The sequence below is a fragment of the Triturus cristatus genome, chromosome 4_2, assembly GCF_964204655.1.
Source record: "Triturus cristatus chromosome 4_2, aTriCri1.1, whole genome shotgun sequence".
In the NCBI taxonomy this organism is placed as follows: Eukaryota; Metazoa; Chordata; class Amphibia; order Caudata; family Salamandridae; genus Triturus; species Triturus cristatus.
The window spans coordinates 418746857-418770243 of NC_140586.1; the positions used below are offsets into that span (position 1 = coordinate 418746857).

Genomic DNA, 23387 nt, shown 5'->3' on the forward strand with positions numbered 1-23387 from the left:
TTTAACTGCAATTTTCTCAGAAACTACTGAACAGATTGACACCATCTATGCAAAAGGCACATGCCTGACCTGAGGACTACCTCTTTGCCAAATTTCAAGTAATTCTGTACAGCCGTTCGGGCTGTACCTTCGACTAAAGGTCCTATGGGAAAATGCATGGGGAAAACGCGTTTTGTGACCCCCCTTTTTTCTCGGCCCCCGCTTGATGAATCACCCCGAGACTTTTAGGGTAGGGGCTGAGCGGAGCGCCCCATTAGTTTTGAAAATTTCGCGAGGATTCGTCAACCGGCGCCAAAGTTATTTAAAATAGAATTTTCAGATTTCCTATGGAAACTCGGTCCTAACTATAACTATCTACTGGCGACCGCCAGTAGATTATTTATATATATATATATATATATATATATATATATATATATAAAAGCGATAGTATCCCTGCACCTCCACAGCAGTGGCGAACAGAGACGCGGACCCAGCGAAATTAGGTTAGATGGAGTTTATTGTTCTTAAACCTCGAACCTGACGCGTTTCGGGCTACGAAAGCCCTTGCTCACATATATCAAGGTTCCTAGGGGTGTCCACATTTCATGCAGCACTCGAACACGATTAAGCTTTTCCCCTATCAAAGCTTTATTGGTATGCAGGCAGCTTTCCTCAGTTCATTATAAGGCACACGACCACAGCCTTATGCAAATGTCCCATAATCTAAGTGAATTTAGAAAGGGCCATCAACAAAGGTCTTTTGCTCAAAAAACCGTGTCGGCCAAGTGGCCTACGACCTCACAATACAATTAAATCTCAACCCTGTCAAACTGAGTAAATCTCAGCGGGTTTTTTAAGTGATATATATATATATACATATATATATATATATATAAAATAATAAATATAAAATAATAAAAAATATAAAATAATAATAATAATAATATAATATAAAATTAAATTAATAATAATATTTAAACAATATTTGAAAAGTATTGAAGTCAGGGAATAATCTGGCACATGCATCAAAAATGCCTTTTGTGATTCTTTATTAGCGAAAAATAAGGATTCGCTAATAAGGAATCGCAAAAGCCCATGCATGTAGAAATCGTTTAAAAAATAGCGATTTCTAAACATTCCTTAATTGCGACTCGCAAATTGCGAGTCGCAATTAAGGAATACCTCCCCATTCATTCCTATGGGCCTAGAGGCCCATAGGAATGAATGGGAAGACATTCTCAATTTGCGATTCTCAATTAGAGAATCGCAAATTGAGAATGCAATTTGAAGGGGGCCAGGGTGTCAAAAGGACACCCTGTAGCACCCCTGAAATCTGCATATGAGTTCATCTTGCACACACACATGCCCCAAGGGGATGTGTGTGTGTAAAATGGAACTTTGAAAAATGTACTTTAGTGCATTTTTCAACGTTTTTGCAAATTACCATGAAGTCCAACTTCATGGTAATTTGCGCCCCGTATTAGCGAAATCGCTAATTTTTTTACCTTAATGCATTGCATTTAAGGAATCTCAATTTGCGATTCCTTAAATGCAATCGCAATTTGAGAACTCGCAAATATTTGGGAATTCTCAAATTGCGAGTGCCATGACCCTTCATGCATCGCAAAAGGTCTTTTTGTGGGCGCAAACGGCCGATTTTTGCAAATCGCACCGTTTGCGCTCGCAAAAAGCTTTGATGCATGTGCCCCAATATATATATCATTCCCACACCAGTCTGTACAACAGTAGGGAAAGTGTTGGACTCCGGAGGGGTAACATTTACTATTGCAACTCCAGTCTGTGCAACAGTAAGGAAAGCATTGGACTCCGGAGGGGCAACATTTACTATTCCCACTCTAGTCTGTGCAATAGTAAGGAAAGCGTTGGGGTAAGTACCTCACTTCAAACACATAACATATTTGAATAATCCTATTAGTTTACATGAAAAATAAAACTCTTAATAGCAAAATTATACATAGAAAAATAAAAAACAATTCAACAATGTTCATGATCATTAAAAAATGTAATAATTAATTATCAATTAGAAAATGTTATGAATGTATTATTTAATTAGCTTTTCATACTATACCCCCACAAACCGAGCAGCCTGCACCTAATATATAACTTATAAATATAATTATGGCACAATTTAAATAATTAATAATCAATTTAGTAATTAATAATAAATTAATACTTCATTTTTTATTCATTATTATTTAATCAACTTCCCTCTCTGTACCCCTACAAACATCCCAGCCGGCTACAAAGCTATAAATTACTATTAGCAATTACATTAAAAATTATAAATCACTTAAAATGACAAACTATATATACACTAACATTTGTACATATAATAATTAACATATAAAATGAATATATGGTGGGGAGCATAGGGAGAAAACAAAAGAAAAACTTGTATAGGTTAGTTAGGGTTACAATTCTGGGGGATAAATGTGTAAAGGATTATGGAGGAAAGCATGATCTGTTGGGAAACAATTCTCTTTCAGTTTTGGGCTGGAACGTGAATGGGCTGCGTGTCAGAAGAAGGCAGCGCCTGGTGCTTCAATATTTGAAGGAGAGCATGAATCAAGTTATTTGTTGCAGGAGACCCATTTACCGCATAAGGAGTGCATAAATCTCTTCACAAAGAAAAGGTGGGTGGAGAAAGTAGTGGTCACAGATCAGCAACATTGCACAAAGGGAATAGCCATTCTGGTTATGGTGAATGCTGGGTGGAAGAGGTGAGATACAAGGCAGACGAAGGGGGGGGGGCGGTGGATAGTGGCAGAGATTAAGGTCTGGCATAGCCAGTATACCTTAGCTAGTTACTATTGTCCTAATGTGGACGATATTTTCTCACTAAACCTCTGTGATGTGTGGCGCAGGGTAAGCGTAAAATGCAGGAATTATTCTTTTTATAGTAAGAAACATGGCCATTATTTGAAAATTGATTATTTCCTTTTGGATCAGGGGGAACCAGAGAAAATTCTAGATATGGAGTATCTCCCTATCTATAGATCTGATCAAGCAGCCTTAGTGTTAAAGCTGGAATTACCAGCAAGTTTGATGTTAAGAAGGTGGTATGAATAGAAGATTATTCCTTCAACAGGAAATCATGCAGGAGATAGTGAATGGCTCTAGAGATTATTTCAGGTGGAACATGGCTTCTGCCCCCATTTATCTGGCTTGGGTAACATTTAAGGACTGGCTAAGGGGTGCTTTGAAGGGCTCTACTATTGCCTGGAATAGGAGAGAAAGGAGAAAGGTCACACAGATGGAGAGGGAGATTACTTTGGTAGAGGTTGAATTGAAATCAACACATGTTCATGGGGAGATCAGAAAGAGTTTGGAAGGAGAATTGGAGGATGTGCAACTGAAGATCAAACTGAAGTTGGAGGAGAAAGTACAACAGCAGTGGGAGGTGAGTGAGCTGAAGAATTATGAGTAGTGTAAGAGCTGTGGGAAGTTGTTGGCATGGAAGGCCAGGATGGGTAGAACACGATATTACGTCAGGAAGATCAGGAATGGAGAGGGGGATAGGGTGGTGGAGGATTTGGAAGGGATCGAACGGGCTTTTGTACGCGGAAACGCTTGAGGTAGACAAGGTGCAGGTGTATAATTGTCTACTTTTTGACAGCAGTTACAAAACTAACGAGTGAGAAATCAGCAGGCCCGGATGGAACCCTGAATTCGTTTTATATACTGTTGACAGAGGTAGTGATCCCGGTCTGGCTTGAATTATTTAATGCAGTATTTTTGAGGAACTTTCCTCTACCAGAGTCTTGGGATGAGGCAGTTATCTCGTTAATTCTGAAGCCGGGTAAGAACCCAATGCAATGTCAATCATATAGGCCAATTTTGCTGTTGAACAGCGATTATGAAATCTTTACAAGCATCTTGGCAGCTCGTTTGGGTATGGTAGTGGGGCATTTAGTCAATGAACATCAAAAGGATTTCCTTCCTGGGAGGCAGATGAGAGACCTCACACACACTCTAATAGGTTCAATAGATCTCGTCACAACTCAAGGGTACCACTGGCAATAGTTAATCTTAATGCGGACACACCCTTTGACCGTTTCAATTGGAAATTCCTGGCAGGCACATTAAAGGGGTTCGGAGTGGGGGGTGGAATCTGGAATATCCTGAGTAAGATTTACAGTATGCCACTGGCCCGGGTTCTGGTCAATGGTAGTCTTATATCTCTAGTTAAGATATGTAGGGGGACCAGACATGGCTGCCCCCATGTCTCCCATCCTCTTTGACTTATATATTGAATGCCTGCCGCAGAGTTTGAGGTTAAATGGAGAAATCAAGCCATTTATGGTGGGCGCCTTTTCGAGACAGATAGCCTTATATGTAGATGACCTGATGTTGTACACCGTAAACATAGGAGAAGTGTTACCATATCTGGTGGTGGAGGTGAAAGCCTTTAGAAAGTTATCTGGTTATGAAATAAATGACAGCAAAACTGAGATAATGGTTTGGAACCAGGACCACCAGGTGACTCATATATCAAACGAACAGTGGTACTTGGGGTTAACAATATCATATGATTTGGAGAAGGTTCCCGCTGTAAATTTGGAGAGAGTTTCTAAAGAGGTAGATACGATGTTAAAAAGGTGGCAAAATCCCCCCCTAACCCTGTAAAGGTGAGAAAACTTGGTCAAGATGTCTATACTACCCATGTTTTCATATCTATTTGATAATATACCTTTAGAGTTTGACAGGAAAGGTCTTATGAAGAAACAGGGAAGACATACATCTTTTATTTGGGCCAATAAGGGGGTCAGACTCTCCTGTAAGATGCTGAGAAGGAGAATAAGGAGTGGATGATTAGGGCTTCTGGATTTTCAAATGTACTGTTTGGTGTATCAACTGAAGAACTGCAGGATGCTTATGCTCTGCCCAGATAGCTCATAGGTGGGTCTTAGGTACGGAGCAACGTTGAATGACCTGCCTGAGATGAGCTTCATGTACAAGTTTGGGGCTCCCAATTTTTGAAATAAAGTGTGGTGGCAGCGGTGAAAATATGGCATGGGGTTTGGTCCGTCATGGGGATTCCTTAATATAGTAAATGGTGGCTTGTGTGGGATTCACTGGGTGCTCTGGAAAGCTTGCTAGATGGTCAAGCAAAACCCCTGAGGGTGGCTGGCATATTGTACTGAGGACAGATGGTGGAAAGGGGCAAGGCTCTCTCTTGGGATACTTCGCAGGAATTGACCAGTGAAACATTGTCATGGTTTAAGTTCTACCAGATTTCCGCTTGGCTTAGAAGTCAGGAGAGAATTGAAGTTAGAAAAACTCTATGGAAAAGTATCTTCAGGATCAGTAACCAAGAAAGAAGGAGGTTTCATGCTGGTATGGATACATCGTTGCAGCAGCGGAAGTAGGCTTGGGACTCCCCCTTTTGGGTTTGGGATGGATACTTGTCAAGTGCAGAGATGGAAGAGCTATGGCAAGTATCTATAAGCATTATTTATACTGTGTATAAATCTGCTGCCCTAAAGAGAAACTTCTTCTCCTGGACCCCGGTTAAGCTGGCTAAGATAAGAGGTGATGGGGAATCTAAATGTAAGCGGTGCGGAGCCCGCGAAGTGGATGATGTCCACATGTTCGCCAGCTGCCCCTCTCCGGCAGAATTCTGGAAGATCATGGGTAAGACATTTTCTGACATCTTGGGAGAGGATGTGGAGCCAAGACCCACTTTGGTCATGTTTGGTGTGGTACAGCAAGCTCTCGGAATTGGAAGTCTGTCGAAAATTCAAAGCCTGTTAAATTTTACTTGATTCTTCTGGCAGGGAGGGAGATATGTAAGCTGTGGTGTCAATGTCTACTTCCCCCTGAGAGGGGGTGGTGAAACTCAGTGAGATACTTCAGGGAGTTGGACAATAAGGCCAGTCGGAATATGGGTAAGGCAGAATCTGGGTCAGTCTGGAACTTATTGGATTCAGTTGGTTGTTTATGATGTCCAATGATTATACCTCTTAGCCAGTTTCAGGTGCGTAGTGTCAGGTGGTATCTCTGCCCGATACTGCCTGAAAATGGACACCGATATAAGCAAGGGGAGTGGATGGATCAAGAGGGTGCTTGCTTACTCAAGGGTATATGAGGACAAAAAAAGATTAATATATGATCTAAAACACATAAAGATAATAAAGAAATGATATCTTTACATCTATATTAACAACAAAGATATTCTTGACAACAATATTACTTACCTAAAAAAAAACGATATTCTTGACAACATTCGTGCATCACAAACTTTTTGCATTACAATATTATTTTGCCAATATTTGTGACCTTGATAGTTAAAACTCAATATTTTGCCCAAATATCATTGAAGATTCCATACCAGATGTTTCCTATATCTTAAAGGAAATTGAACACCTTAAAAAAACTACAAAGGACTTGGAAAACAAAAAGAGGAGAGAAAATCTTTGTTTGTATGGTATAACAGAGGGAAGTGAAAGTTCCAACATGATCTCATTTTTGCAAAAGGGTTTTCCGTCAATTGTTCACCTGGAGGATAGTAGTCCTCTCAGCATCCAAAGGGCTTATCGCTTGAGCTCTAAGATCTCTTCTTTATCTCGCACAATGCCATCAATCTTTTCCTGTAGTTCGCAGAATTGATAGATGTTCTTTGAAAAGCTAAAAAAATCAGAGAACTGCACTGGTCAGAGAACAAAGTCTTCTTTTCTCATGATGTCCTTAACGCTACATCGTTTGGAAGGAAACAACACCTTGCAGGTTGCCTACAACTCAAAGCTATGAATGCTAGATATGGTTTAATGCTTCCCTGCTTTTTCAAGGTCATGTACAAAGACAAGACTTCTACATTTGATGGCATTGGCAAGCTCAGAGATTCTATCAGACAGCATGGATCTGAAAATATGCAACTGGCTTCTTCTGTTTCTTTCTGATTTTGCTGTTCTTTTATCTGCTTGCAAAATGTCTAATTGCATGTTTAAATGTCTAAATATTTAATGTTTTCTGGCTATTCTTAATCCTTGTCTCACTTTTTCTTGTTTTTTAGACTGGATAGTTGTAAATTCCCTTGTTCAGTTTTCATCATATCAAACTCCTCTTACTATCTGTCTCCCCGTTCTCTTTTAACCTACCCATAAGTCATTATTGGTAAATTCTGAGATTTTTGGTAAAATTGTTATTAGGTTGTTGTATATGTTTCTACTGTTTGTTATTGAGCTGTGTGTAACCTGTTTTTCTTGCACTTTTGCATATTTTTGTTTTCTTTTTAATCAAACACTTTGGTATATATAGATTTTCTTTCCTTTTCCATCCGTGGGAGTCACAATCTGATCATTTACATTCAGGTGCTCCACCACCCTCACATCTTTCTGGGTGTTTCAATTCATATCTGTATTGTTTTAACTGTGACTAAGGAATTTTCTTTTTCTCTTTGTTGTTATTTGTTAGTCAGTTGGGGATTGTTCCTCACTTCTTGTTTTCTTTCTTTCCTATTACTCCTTCCTGTTTTTCTTTCTTCTTTCTAGGAGTGTTACATAATATGTGTTAATCAAGTCAACTGTTTTTAATCACATTATATATAATGAATCTTACAATTGTTATGTGGAATGTAAAGGGTTAAGAGTCTTGTCACATTTGGCTAGGCCAAGGGTCAGCTAGTTTTATTACAAGAAACACATCTTTCTGATATTGAAGTTGTTAAATTTAACAATGGTTTGGTATACTTTGTCACAATAATTTGTTTATTTCTTTGTTTTACGAGAAAATGATCCTGAGAGATGATGGATTTGAGTTAAACTCAAAATGGAGGATAATAGCCTTTCAGTAATGAATGTAAATGGCCCTATTCATCTGGATCAATAAGTTTGGAAACTTATTTCACAAAAAGTACTAGAACATTCTGGTGAGAATTTCCTACTAGGTGGGGATTGTAACCAATTGATGGACCCCTTTTTTATTAGGCATTCCTCAGCCAGATTTGTTCCTAAGAGTGCTCAGAATGCATGTATCATTTCACAGAGCTCTCTATCTGACTCCTGGAGATTGTTTAACCATGATCTTAGAGAGTTCTCTTTTTACTCAACCGCTTATAACTCTCAAACAAGAGTTGATTATTTATTTTTAAGTAGAAGTAAGGTTAAACATTTGGTTAATTTGGAAATTGGCTGAAATCAGATTTATGACCATGCCCTTTTTGGAAAAAACTACAAATTTTGTGGAGCAAAAATAGGAAATCTTGATGGAGAGTTTATAATTCCCTGCTTTGGGATAAGATTTTCTTGACCACTTAATAAAAAATGTGTCAAATAAATTTGGATAGTAATAATACAGGGGACACTCCTTTCTACTTTGTCTGGGATGCATTTATGCAGCCTCTAGAGGTTTTATAATGATGTTCCCTTCAAAAAGCAAAAACGCCTAAAATCAGTCTGCATCTATTCTTGATAATATTAGGCTCAACACCAGGAATACAGACAATATAGATGTCTCCTCTAGAAAACCCATTACCAATTAAGGAGTTATACTCTGCTATTAAAGTTCTCCCAACAGGGAGAGCACAAGGTCTAGATGGATTCACAGTAGAATTCTATTTGCAATTTAAAGGAAGTATTTTTCCTATCCTATTTAAGCTGATTAATCACTTTTCTTCTTTGAATGGTTCTGTGGGTTCTTTTATGGATGCTAAGATTTGTATTATACCTAAAGAATATTGAGATCTCTCTTTCTGCAAGAACTACAGACCTATTTCTCTTGTTAATACTGATTGTAAAATATTTGCCAAAGCGCTGGCCCTTAGACTAGTTAACTTCATACTAGACTTAATTGGCCTGAAACAGTCTGGTTTTGTTAAACATAGAAACATAGCAGATAATGCTCATGCTTTTGAAACAGTGTTAACAAAGCTTCTAAAATGCCCTTACTCTTGATGCAGATGAAGCTTTTGACAGAGTTAACTGGCAGTTTCTTATGGAAACACTGTGGCATGGTTTTGGTACCAAATTTTTAGAGCTTAATTCAGTACTGTATTCTTCTTCCAAGTCATCAGTAATAGCAAGTGGCATCCATTTCACTTATTTTACCCTTAATAGGGACACTAGACAAGGATGCCCTCTGCTTCCTTTACTGTTCATTCTCACATTAGAACCATTTATATTTCAAATTAAAAAAGTGAGAAAGTTTGCCTGGCTTTATAGTTAAAGATCAGTACAATAAATGTACTGCTTATGCAGATGATATTATTTTGTTTGTGTCAAAACCGAAATTGTTTATACTAACTTACTTCACAGAACTAAAAATCTATTCAGAGGTTATGCCTCTTAATAAACATGCATGAAAGAGCCATTTGTTGCAGCAGGTTTATTCTAGAATACGACTAAGATCAAATGCTGGGCATGTAGTATTGTAATTATATTGGGGATACTCTTAAAATTCATATAGATAAAATAGTGAAGTCCATCCCCTTTATTTTTATCTTGGTGGGGTCGCACTGACACAATCAAAATGATGATTCTCTCAATTATTAACTTTTTTGGTATGATGATGCTGGTTAAAATTTTTAAAAGGTTTTTGGCTACCTTATTGAGCATATTATTAAGTTTCTTTGACATGGAAAGAAACCTACAATTTCTCTAGACTGAAAAACTGCAAGGTGTCAGTAGGTTTTAATTTTTAGGATTTCATCACTTACCATAGGGCATTGGGAATAAAACAAATTCTGAATAATTTAGTGAATCCTGTCCCAAACATTGGCAAGTCATAATTCTATCTAGAGCAGGCTTTGTTTTTTTTCTTTTTATCACAAAAATATTCTCTTTATGTCTAATCTGCCCAATTTTTCGTTGCCCTCTACTGTATCATTCAGTTGTTCCTTACTGAAACCATTTCTCAACTTTTGATCAGTTTGTTAGCAGTCTCATCTGGTATAATAAATTGATTAAGGAAAATGATAAAACAATATTGTGGAAAAAGTGGACAGATAAGGTCATTTTCATGATTTCACAATTATTAAACGATAACTCTATTGTTACTTTTTCAGAACTATCCAGCACATATAATTTCGCCAATAATGTGTTTACACAATATAATGAGTTTAAAGGTCTCCTCCATATTGCACTTGAGTCACTCACCTCTCTAGCATTGCGGCTTCTGAATTCCTGAATAGTACTATTTCTAAGAATTTGTTCTCAAAGGCTTCTGTCATATATACATTGCTCCGATCACCCAATATAGATAGTTTTTGGGAGTTGGAGTTTCATTGTACTCGGCCTGTTCTACCTGAGATAAAATCTGAGCCAAAGTGCATTCTACAGCTCACTCTACACCTTTAACACAAAATATGTTATTTTTAATAACCAGTTATTTTACACTCCAGTTTTTTTTTTAAACTAAACTTATTTAACAAGACTTTTGTTGAGATTGTGATCCACATGCTGGTTCATACTTCCATATATATTTTTGATGACCTGTTGTTTCGGAATTTTGGACTCCGGTTTTGCAATCTTTTGATGTTATTACACCTTTTTCATTGGATAAATTGATGTGAGAGGGGTACACTCTATTTGGTCTCATAGCATAATGCTAGGAAAACTTTAATAAAATTAAGACTTTCTGTCATAACTTATTTGGAAAATCTACATTTTATGGCAAGACCAGAGGCTCATATTATGCTTGTTCAAAGCATATCAATTACAAAAGAAACAGCAGAAATCACAGGTTTGCAGTAAAATATACGAAAAGCTTTGTCATTGGACCAATCTGCTGATCTCAGAATGTCCTCCAACCTGAGCCTGTCCAAAAAGCTTTGCAATCCATGGCCCCCCTGGCAGAATTAGCCCCAAAGACAGAAACGTCAATGCCAGCAAGCGACATGATCCAACGCACCCAGTGGATAAGGGTAGCAGAGGAAACAGGGCTGTGAGGTTTACGGAAAGAAATGAGAAGCTGGGAATGGGAGGACGTTCTGAGATCAAAGGTACGTTGCTCATAAACTTTGAGGCATAGAACTACACACAGTTTAGGCTGATCAGGAAAATAAGCATAAAAAACTAAATTCAAATTCGTTTTGGTACGTTTGTTGATATGAAACAACACACCCAAAGGAGTAAATTGACGAGAGGACACATCCATGGCTTTGACATCGGAAACTCGTTTAATAGAAACCAGACATAAGAGCATGGTAAATTTGGCAGAAAGCATTTTTAAGGAAAGATCAGCATTATCCACAAAGAGTTTAAGAACCAAGTTCACATCCCATAATCTTGAATATTTACATAGAGGGGGTTTGGAAAACCCAACACCCTTTAGGAGGCGACAGATAAGAGGGTGCTCACCAACTGGTTTGCCATTGATAGGGGAATGATTGAGGGAAATAGCAGACCTGTACAGATTGACTGTTCTATAAGACTTACCTGAGCTGGCTTCAGAAGCCAAAAAGTTTACAATGTAAGTTAAATTGGCTGAAAAGGGTTTGACACATTTTCCCAGACACCAGCTTGCCCACAAAGACCAAGCTGATCTGTAAGCCTTAGTTGTTCCTGGGGCCCAGGCTCTACTGATAAAGAGAGAAGCCTCTTGCGAAATGACATTGTCAGGTTGGATCGACCTGAGATCTTCCAAGCGGACAGAGTCAGAGGGTTGTCTAGAATCAGAGGGTGAGGATGTCCCAAAGGATTCAAGAGAAGGTTGGTGAAGGAGGGAAGAAGGACTGGAAAATCCATCGCCATCTCTCGAAGAGATGGGAACCAGACCTGGGATTGCCAGAAGGGAACCACCAGAACCAACGAGGCATGTTGTCGGGATGCGTGAGCTAACACCCTGCTGATAATGAGGAAAGGAGGAAAGGCATAATGGAGATGAGATGACCAGTCCTGGAGAAAGGCATTTGTCGCAAGGGCCGAAGGATCCAACTGAAGAACTGTGGAAGCTGAGAATTGAGACGAGAGGCAAAGAGGTCGATATGGAAAGGGCCCTACTTTTGAAAGAGAGAGTGAAAAACAGATGGAAGAAGCTTCCAGTCGCTGGAGTCTCGTAGGTAAACAAGAGTGCCAATCGGCGGTGGGAGGAGCCTAGCGCGCAACCAAGATGGCCGCGTAGGTGCGAGGCTCCCGAGGACCTCCACGACCTCCTACATCTATCCTGTCCTCATCCTGATTTGGTTGAGGGGACTTTGATTGTGAACCTGAGCCGAGGTGGTGCCCGTTTTCCGTTTTCGAATCGGACCCCGGGTGCCGTGATGGGCTTCGCTTGAAGTTTGCGGCCTACTTCTCCTCTGACCCCGGACTTGAGTTGAGGGGCGATCCAGTGGTGAAGTGAATAACAACGGCGGGACGAGCCTGGCGGGGCGCGCACCCCTCACTTTCACTTTCGCTTTTGAGCCCTCTCGCCATCATCACAAGTGGGATCTCGGCTCTTTCGCGGAGTGTGGTGGTTGGCTCACTGGGGGACCCTGCCTACTCTGAGGGGACCCGTTCCGCCTTCCTGAGGCGACCTTTGGGGTCTTCGGCCTCGATTGTTCGCCCCCCGTCGCTGGACTCGTGGGTGCACGGATTACAGGGCGATGGCGACGAAGCAGGATGGAGAGAGGCTGAAGGCCAAATCGGCCCGGCGTGGTGCCTCTACCCAGGCCAACGTTATGGATCGCTACACCCTGCCGAAAGGTTCTCCCGGCGGGTCGCATAAGTCTCCGGAGCGGCCCGCGCATGCCCCGGATTTGCCAACGGACCCGACCTTGCAGGATATCATGGGCGCCATAGCGGAGATGAACACCTCGGTGGGTCAACAGTTTGACACCCTGGCGCACAAACTTGACGCGGTTCTCATCGATGTCAACCTTGTTAGGGCTGATCTTTCCAAGACAAATGATAGGGTTAACTCTTTGGCCCACACCGCGTCGGGCCTCAAGACTGAGGTGGCTGCCCTCCAAACGGAGGTACGTCGGCTCCGGCAGGCCAGTGCTCTCACGGATCGGCGACTGGAGGATTCCGAGAGTAGGGCCCGGAGGAACAACGTTCGCATTATCGGAGTGCCTGAGGGATTGGAGGATTCGGCTGCGGATCTCTTTGTGGAGGACTTGATTTCCAATCGTCTGATGCCTCGGGGATTGAGTAAATTCTTCGCTGTGGAGAGGGCCCATAGAGTTCCTGGTGGCAAGCCGAAGGTTGGAGCTCCTCCGCGGCCTCTTATTGCACGTATCTTCAATTTTCGGGATAGGGATGCGATTTTACAAGCCTCTAGAGTGCAGGGGCCGCTTAAGCTAGAGAACGTTGAGGTGAACTTCTATCCTGACTTCACGCAAGCGGTCCAGAAGCAGAGGCTGGGTTTCATGGGCGTCAAACGGCGGCTCAGAGACATGAACTTGAAGTACGCCATGCTTTTCCTGGCCAGGCTGCGGGTGGAATCCGAGGGTCGTTCTCATTTCTTTGACCGTCCGGAGGCGGCGGGGGATTGGTTGGACACTAGGGGACATGATCGAGAGGGACTGGGGGCCGCGAGTGGGGAGTGCCCACCGGACCGGGCCTAATGTATTGACACTGGGGCTACTTTCTGATGATGTCACTTCTTTGTTGGGCTCAGGGTTCCTTGACTGTCGTGTTTTGTCCTCCCTCGCTTGGAGGTTGTGGTGTGTCTTGAGGGGGTTCTCTTTCCTCCTCCAGGGGGTCTTTTTGTAGTTTAGTTCATGCAAGGGCGACAGGCACACTGCAAGTTGGGGGGGCTGTTTGGGCTCATGCAGGGGTGCAGGGTGGGGGGAGTTTTGTTTGGAATGTTGGGTTGGGGTTGGGTATTGTTTGTTCGTACCACAAGGCAGGATTATTGTTGTTTCATACTTGAAGTGCTCTCTGGGAGAGTGGTGATTGGAGTTGGTTGTGATGGGGGGTAGGGGACTGAGACTTCTTTCCTGGAATGTTAACGGACTGGGGGACAGGATAAAACGGGGGGTGGTCCTGCAGTTTTTAAAACGGATCTCACCCGATATCGTGTTTCTGCAGGAAACACACCTCATTGGTAATTCCTTCCGTGCTATGAATAGGCGGGGCTATCGCCTTCTGGCTCATTCGGGCTTCACCTCTGGTTCGAGGGGTGTGGGCATAATGGTTAAAACCACGCTCCCGCTGGAGGTTGACGAGGTGATCCATGATGACAGGGGGCGCTACACTGCACTGGTGGGCAGATGGGAGGGTAAAGTGATTGTTTTGGTTTCTATTTATGTCCCGCCGGGTTTGCAGACTACTACTTTTGCCGACTTGGGGCGCCTTCTTCTTGGGCTACCAGAGGGGATTCTAGTGGTTGGAGGGGACTTTAATGCTGTGGTTTCCGGAGCCGAGGATTGATACCCCCCCAGGGACCTCCCCCGGGCCCAAACTTGGTTGTCTGGACTCTTGGACACCCTGGGATTGGTGGATTGTTGGCGGCTAAAACACCCTGCACAGACACAGTACACGTTCCACTCCGGGGCCCATGGTAGTCTTTCACGACTTGATTATGTTCTTATGCCAGCGGCCCAGTAGGGGAGGATTGGGGAGGTGCGACATCTGGCCCGGGGTATTTCAGACCACTCCCCGCTTCTGTTACACTTCGATATTGTCCTGGGGGTGGAGGGGAGGGTGGTCCCGATCAACTCCTGGTACCTGCGTAATCCCACAATTCGTGCAGATTTGATTAAATCCCTTGAGCAATATTTTGAAGATAATGTGGGATCGGTCTCGTCTGCTGTTTCTCTTTGGGAGGCGTTCAAGACGGTACTCCGGGGGGAAGCCCTGTCCCTCATTTCCCATTCCAAGAGGCGCGAGCGGGAGGAGGTGACTCGTATTGAGTCTGAAATTACTGAGTTGGAGGGTGACCTGGATCGTGGTGTCACGGAGGACAAATTACATGCTCTCAGACTCAAACAAGCAGACTACAAGGCCCTGGTCACTGAAGCGGCCAAGGGCATGAGTAGGGAGCAACAGGGGCGACTGTATGATATGGGGGATAAGGCTGGAAAACTGATTGCGTGGCTGGATAAAAAGGAGAGAGCGAGTCGAGTTGTGCCGCTGGTTGAGAGAGTGGATGGTGTGTGTGTTACTGATCCCGAGGAAATTGTTGATTGCTTTGCAGAGTATTTCCGCGGGGTGTACTCCCCGGTCTCTTCTCGCCCAGAAGAGGATTCCCGCGTCCTGCTTAAAGATATTGGGTTGCCTTCCCTTTCGGAGGAGGATAAATTGTTGATGGACGCGACTCCGACGTCTGAGGAGATCGCCCTGGCCATACGCTCAGTCGCTTCTGGCAAGGCCATGGGTCCTAATGGCCTTCCCATTGAATTGTACAAGTTGCGGCCGGATACCTTAGCGCCTCATCTTCGTGATATGTTTCTCGCGGCTCGGGCGGCGGGTTCTCTTCCGCTGGACCAGCGTCTCGCCACCATCGTGGTTATTCATAAGGAGGGGAGGCCGCGGGATCGAGTCACGTCCTACAGGCCCATTTCGCTTTTGAATGCGGAACTGAAAATCCTTGCTAAGGTGCTGGCTAATCGACTGGTTGGCGTGGTGTGCGATCTGATCCATCAGGATCAGTCCGGTTTTATTCCTCATCGCAACACCGCGCTTAACCTACGGCGTCTGCATGGGGTGCTCGCGAGGGTTCTGTTTATACGTGAGTCGGCCATTTTGGCGTCCCTTGATACGCTTGAGTGGCCATATATTTGGGCGACGCTGGAGAAGTTTGGGTTTGGCCCGGGATTCATCGGTTGGGTGAAATTGCTGTATTCTAGACCGCTGGCGCTGGCGCAGGTGGTGGTGAATGGTAGAGTGTTGGCTCCCTTCGAGTTGGGCAGGGGAACGCGTCAGGGTTGTCCGCTGTCGCCTCTCCTCTTTGAGCTTGCTTTGGAGCCCCTGGCGGAGTGGCTGCGGTGGCACCCATCGATTCGTGGTCTCCGATGGACCCCGGAGTATGAGGACCGAGTCTCTCTCTATGCGGACGATATTCTTTTGTATCTCGCTTCCCCGCGTGAATCGTTGATTGTGTTGGTGGATGTATTGTCCTCCTTTGGCCGTAACTCCGGCCTAGTCATCAACTGGGCTAAGTCCTGTGTTTATGTTCTTTTTGGAGAGGCTCCTATCCTCCCGCGGGGTTGCCCTATCCAGGTCGCTCACCAGGGATTCAAGTATCTGGGAATTTTTATTACCCTGGACTCAGCAGCCCGATACACAAAGAATTTACTCCCCCCTCTCCAACGTTTGAAGGCAGATGTGGCGCGTTGGCGGCGCTTGCCGCTCTCGCCGCTTGGCCGGGCGGCGCTGTTTAAGATGATGTCATTGCCGCGGTTTTTATACGCCTTACAAAACACAATGGATGTTGTGCCGGCTAGCTATTTTAGGGAGGTGGAGGGTCTGCAGCGCCAACTGTTCTGGGATGGGAGGCCGCGGATCGCCCTCGCGAAGCTGACGCTCCCGTGGTACGATATGGGGGGTCGCCCTCCCCGATATCAAACGTTATTATTGGGCTTCCCAGCTGGCAGCGATAAATCACGGGCTTTATGGGCCTGCCCTTAATCCGGCTTTTGAGATGGAAAAATTGTTGTTGCCGGGTGGCGACTACAATAGGGCGCTCTACTCCAGATCGCTCGACGCGCGGTTGACGGGTCCGACACGGGTCGCGGTACGTGTGTGGCACGCGGCAAACTCGGCGATGGGGTGGAAGGATCGGTTGACCCGGGCGACGCCATTGTATGCTTCCGAGCGATTGGGTTGTTTGTGGACGACGAAAGGCTTTGAGAAGTGGGACACGATCGGCATTAGCAGGGTAGGGGATCTCTGGACGAAGGGGGGATTTAAAACGTTCGATGTGCTGAAAGCGGAGTACCAATTGCATGACAGGGAGTACTTTCGGTATGCGCAGGTTCGTCATGCGTTGCTCTCTGTATTCCCGGAGGTCGCGTCCATCCCGGAGTGCTCCCTATTGGAAGATAGAGTACTAGATGGGTATGTGCCGGACAGCACTATTTCATTAATCTACAAAAAGCTCGTCAATGATCGCTCGGGGCTGTTGGCCGCCCTTCGTGAGGCATGGGTCGCTGATGGATTGGAGCTGGATGACGAGGATTGGGTGTCTGCGGTGGCCTCCCCGAAAGAGGTGGCCATACCGGCCCGCCTTCGGTTCGTCCAGCTCAAGATACTCCACAGGGTGTATGTTACGGGTCCTGGCCTGATGCGTATGGGGTATGCGGTGGATGGGATGTGTAAGCGTGGGTGTGGTATGATTGGGACCTTCCTCCATGTTTTGTGGGAATGTCCGGAGGTGACTCGGTTCTGGCGTGGCGTGCATGCAGTATTGCATGCGGTCACGCATGTTGCGTTGTTCCCCGAGGCGAGGAGGTGTTTGTTGAATGTTTGGGAGCCGACTGATTACACGGCGGCGCAAACGTGGTGGGTGACATTGGGATATATGGTGGCCAAGCGTGACATAGCACAATTGTGGGGCTCCCAGAGGTCACCCACGATCTCGGTGTGGAAGGAAAATATGGATTGGTGTATGTTCCGAGAAAAGACTGTGTATGTGGCGAGAGGCAAGCCTGGGAAATGGGTAAAGGTGTGGGGCCCCTGGAACTCCTATCGTGGCGGGATTTGCGCACCGCCCCTAACGCGTGACTCTGCTGAGGCCCTGTCTCCCTAGTCTGCGCATCTCCATGATTCTGTGTTATCGGGATAACTTTGTCTCTGTCCCCTGCCCTTCCCCCCCCTCCTTCCATTATAGTTTGGTAGGCCCCTCCCGAGGGGAGCGCATAATGTCACCTGGACTTTTGCCGCCTTGTGGGGTTTGTTTCTTTTTTCATTTAAAATGAAACCCGTCATGTGGGATGTCAAGGCCTATAGCCGCAAATGATATTTCGGATCCTTGGGACCTACACTGCTTGCTGCTTGTGTTTATACCTAAAAAAAAAAAAAAGAGTGCCAATCGGCTATGGAGTTGAGAGTGCCTGGAAGGTATTCTGCTTTGACAGAAATCTTGTGGAGGAGGCAAAACTCCCACAAGCACTTTGCTAACTCCACCAGGAGTTTGGACTTGGTGCCACCTAGATGGTTGATGTAGCAAACTGCAGAAACATTGTCCATGCGAAGGAGGATAGAACAACACATTTTTTTTTTTTGGAAAGGCTTCTGATCGCAAAGTAGCCTGCAAGCATCTCTAAACAATTTATATGCAATCTCGACTCCTCTAGAGACCAAGTACCTCCAGTCGATATTGTGCCACACCGGGCACCCCAACCTGTCAAGCTTGCAGCGGATTCTAACACAAGATCTGGGACTGAGGGGAAAATTGTTCTGCCGTTCCAGCCATTTAAATGGTCTATCCACCATTGAAGTTCCAAACGGGACTCTTGATCTAAAGAAATGAGGTCGGAATACGCCAGGCCTCGACGCAGATGTCGGAATTTTAAGCACTGGAGGGCCTGATAGTGGAACGGACCAGGGACGATAGCCTGGATAAAAGCGAAGAGCAGGCCTCCGACTCTTGCAAGAGATCTGAGAGAAATGAAGTCGCTTCTGAGCACTTGGGAAATTTCTGACTTTATAGTGGAAACCTTTGATTGAGGGAGATGAAGGGAAGCGGTGGAGGGGTCCACCAGAAAACCTAGAAAATCGATCTGTTGGGAAGGAACAAGCATATACTTTTCGAGGTTTATGAGGAAACCCAGATCAGAAAGAAGAGACTGAGTAATGTGTAAGTGTGATAACAGAGTTGGTCTGTCCAGATTCATCAGAAGGATATCGTCGAGATAAATGATCAAACGGATCCCGAGGGACCTCAAGTCACTCACTACCGGTTTCATGATCTTGGTGAAACACCATGGGGCTGAAGACAGCCCGAAGGGGAGAGAACAAAAATGGTAAGACACTCCTAACCATTGAAACTGAAATAATTTCCTGTGTGAATGGTGTATAGGAACCATGAGGTAGGCGTCCTGTAAGTCTAATCTGACCATCAATTCATTTAGTCAAAGAGAATCTCTGAGATGAATGATGGTCTCCATTTTGAAGTGGCGATAGAGCACAAACTGGTTAGACGAAGTTTATGACCAGACGCATCTTTTTGTTTTTCTTTTGAATCAGAAAGATGGAACTTAGGAAACCTGAAGGGTCTAGAGGAGACACTTGAATGGCGCGTTTTGGGAGCAGAGACTGAACCTTTGAAGAGATGAGACTTGTCATTTTGTTTGAGAAGGCGAGAGGAGGAGGGAAAACTGTCTGGAAAGGAGGAGTGTAGATTTCTATAAGATAGCCTTGGATGGAGTTGAGGACCCAAGGGTCTGCAGTCAGACACCACCATTTTTGAAGGAAAAACTTTAGGCGACCCACAACAGGGGGAGGAACTGGATGACTTACCTTGCTGGTAATTGTTCCTGAAGTTTTTCTGGCCATGGCCACGGAAACCTCGGCCCTTTTGTGGATAGAACTGGGGCTTGAACTCTTGGTAACTGTTGTTGGAGTTGAAGGAACCTCTGGAGCCTTGATTGTAAGAGGAACAGCCGGCAAAGCGACTCCTGCGTCTGCCGGCCTGTCCAAAAACACGTGGGGAAAACACCTCCTTGATAGACAGCTGGGCCTTCTCGATGGAAGCGAATGTTGAAACAAACTTACTAGGATCTTTGACCAGAGAATCTCCAAACAGAAGACCATCAGCTTTGATACCAGGATCCAAGGAGGCCAAGTTAGACGATTTGGGATCCAGCTTAATCAGGAGGCCCTTACGACGCTCATGAGTGATGGCAGAATTTGCATTGCCCAGAAGACAAAAGGCCCGTTGGACCTATAGAGAAATGTCCTGAGGATCCAGGTCTGTGCCGTCCAGACGGGCAGATCCAGCCAAGTCGAAAATACGGGCAAGAGGACCAACCACGTCCAACAATTTGTCTTGGCAGGTGGACCAAGCCTTGTCCACACCTTTGCTTGGATCATTCCCAAATTTGGAAAAGAAGGTCAGTAGCGGCTGGTCAATGGAGGGAGTACAAGAGACATTAGAGGGAAGAGACGGTTTGGGACATTCGGATTTAAGCTTAGACCTAACAGTTTTGTCCAAGGGCAAGCGCTGTCTGGCAGAAATATATTCACATACATGTGAAATAGGAAACCATTCAGTGGAATTAGGATGGCGGGTTGTAGAAGGATCAAACATGGGAGTACCTTCCGCATAAAGGATGGGCTCAGAGGAAAAAGGGTCAGTTTTTACTTTTCTAGGTGGAGGACGATCATCGGCTTCAAGATCACCAAATGCATCATCAGCGTCACCTAAATCGTCGTCAGTGTCCAAAATATGAGAAATTACTAATTTCTCAGGTACCTCAGCATGTTTAGTTTTGACTTTACGTTTGGTGAAAGAAACAGATATCCCGTCCTTAACAGGAGGCCTGGGAGGCACCAAGTCCTCGACCTTGTGAGAGGAAACCTCATCCAACCCACGTGATGCAGTAACAGAAACACTTTTGGTGCTGGAAGGTACCAATTTTCTTTTTCTGCTATCCCCCGCAGACTGGGCCAAACCTTTGGACATTAAAGACAATAGAGAATTTTCCATATCCTTTGAAAAACGCTTCATAGAAGCTTCAACTGCATGTTCCACAGAATTGTTAATAAAGGTATTCAAATCAGTGTTAAATGTCTCCCCTTCCTCGTTATTAAACTCAGAGCTCTGTCAGCGTTCAAGCTCCATAATCCACTAAAGTAGAAAAACAGACACCAAGGGGTTAACAAATGTAGAAATAAGCCCTGCCCCGTGGGCGTGTAATTAGAAAGAGAAAAACCTGACCGGGAGCAGACAGCCCCTCCCAGAGGCGGAGGCCATACAAAGGGCGTGAGGCGCCATGAGGAGAAAGCGGTAGAAGCAGCAGACAGAGCACAGCGTTCATAAGAAATGCTGGAAATGGCTGCCACGCATCACAAGAGACTGGCGACGCGCACGAGACAACCGGAGCGGAAAGAGCGACAAGGGAGAAAAAACACTTACCAGAGACTCGCGGTTAGTGAAAGCGCAGCGCGCTGACAACAGGCAAATATTTGAATACAGTAAATAAACCACAAAGCGTCAATAAATAAAGGCACATAGGAGATAACGAAAAAGGGTACTTATCTTGACTGCGAGCAGCAAGATAAGAGGGCTGTTCGCAGTCTGACCCTACGTTATCTCCAAGACTGTCCATTCATTGGTTGTTACTGATCATGCTTTTGTTTCCCATTGGCCAATATGTCGCTTGAACTGTTGGGAACTGTAGTTCTGTGTGTTTATCTTGGCTGCTATTTATAAAAAAGCAAGATAAGAAAAGCATAACATGAGTCTCCGGTCTTGCCATAAAATTGCCAAATGCTGTGTACATTGGTTGCTAGAAACACACCACAGCATGTCAGAGTGGTCTCTGTGTTCCATCTTAAACTGTATCAAAATGACATATCTAACAAATGGAAGTTGAGAACCTTTAGCAATAATTCCTGGCTGTGAACATCTTTTATTCTTACCTCATGGTACTTAATGACTAGTGAACACATTATCCACATGACAAATTACATTAAAGATGGTTTCAATTGTTTGGAAACAAAGCATAGGCTGATCTTTCAGATGGTTTTTGTTGGGAAATTAGATTCTTTAATAGGTGAAGTGCACTTTAATGTATGGTCACTCTATTTTTTCAAAGAAAATCGTAATAGGAAATAGCAATGGAGAAATTGACTGGAGCCCTTCTAAGCCATACCAATTGTACCAAGGGAACTAATGTGCAGGTAGGTTTATTCTGAACAATGCTGAAAATAGTAACATTAGGCCAATACCTTCCATTCTTCCTTTTCTATCCTCAAAATAAGTCTCCCGTCTTCACTGATGACTTTTTCTTTTAGTTTGGCGAAACTTACTCGGTCTTCCCATACATGAGCAATCCTACAAGGGAGAGAAATGACAATGCTATACTGTACTTTTTATTGGTTTAGTTGTTCCAAAAGCCTAATACCCTAAACACTTTCATCTATTCCGTACTGTATTGTACTATAATTGCATTTATATAGCACTTATTATGGAAATTGTTTAGAAGAAGAGAGGCTGTGATCTCTTCAATAAGATGTGGACAATATGCAGAAATATGATAAAAGAGATGACGACAGACTGCAAAGTGACTTAGAGTAGGCAATACCCAGAGACAGGAGGCATCCAGAGGAGGGCCATTATAAAGAAAGAACGGAGGGAGAGGGAACAATCAAAAGTTTTAAGTTATGGTATATTTTTCATGCAAAGTTTTAGCAATATAACAGGAGGAGGCTTTATGAGACAGCATGCAATCTGAAGATGTAATACTGTGGAAAGAAAATAAGTATTTGCATGTCAGACACTCCTATGTTATATACTTTTGATAGACACAAGAAACAGGCAAAATTGTCTGTCCTGTGTCTGGAATGCATCGTGCAGAAGTGGTTCCAATGCAGCTGTGGGCTGCGAGGATGATGTGGAGTCCTTGCGCTGGAAGAACCCTTGCAGCAGAGGCGATGCGTCGGTTCTGTTCTGGCTTGCGCCGCGCAGCAAAGGTGATCCGTCGGTTCTGCTGTATCCACAGATGGGCTGGCAGAGAACCCTTAGGCCCACTTCCATGGGTCCAGTACTGGGGTGGCATCATTTGGCATGGTAGAACTGACAGTTTCCGAGTCCAGGTGCTGGTTACAAGAGACTAGCCCTTGGAGTCACTCTGGTGGTCTTGGGTACAGGTTGCAGGTCCAGTCCTTCTCATCCAGGCAGAGGGCAGCAAGCAGCAGGTCGGCACAACAGGCAGCAGTCCTTCAGGGCAATAGACCATCAGAGTGGCAGCCCTTTCAGCAGCACAGTAGTCCTTCTTCCTGCCAGAGTCTTCCACAGTTCCAGAAAGGTACTGAAGAGTTGGTGTCAGAGGTCCAATATTTATGCCAGGGGCCTCCTTTGAAGTAGGAGAAGCTAGTAGAGGTTTCCTTTTGAAGTACACAGGTTCCCTGCCCCCTTTTCCTGGCTCCAGACTAACTACAGGGGGTATACAGCCCTTTGTGTGGAGGCAGGACACAGCCTATTTTAAGTGTAAGTAGGGCTGTGCCCAGCTCTGCTCTCCCATCCTGCCAGGGATGGCCTGTTTAGGCACACCAGAGCTCTTTATTGTGTGTGGCTGTCTAGTAGGAATACACAAAGCTCAACTGTCAGCTACACCCAGTCGTGTGACCAAGAGAAAGATTGCAGGATCTAAATGGCTAAGGCGGAAGAATGCCAACTTTCTAAAAGTGCTAGTTTAAAAATTGTAATATAAAATCTGACGTTACAATAAGAGATTCATTGCAATTCCAAAGCCACCAAACGAAAACTTGTTCCTATCTGGAAGCTACAGCTTATTAAACGTAACAAGGTAATTCCAAGGTTATCCTATGGGAGAGGTAGGCCTAGCAGTAGTAAAA

The 23387-nt window shown here is 44.3% G+C and overlaps 1 protein-coding gene across 2 annotated transcripts in view; it reads right to left on the reverse strand.

The window, feature by feature from the left end:
- Positions 1–23387, reverse strand: part of LRRC39 (leucine rich repeat containing 39) — a 191771-nt gene that overhangs the window by 142023 nt on the left and 26361 nt on the right. For both annotated transcript variants that reach the window (XM_085601891.1, XM_085601890.1), the window contains exon 3: positions 21759–21864. In XM_085601891.1, the coding sequence (XP_085458017.1) occupies positions 21759–21864 (106 nt within the window). The remainder of the gene's footprint in view (positions 1–21758; positions 21865–23387) is intronic.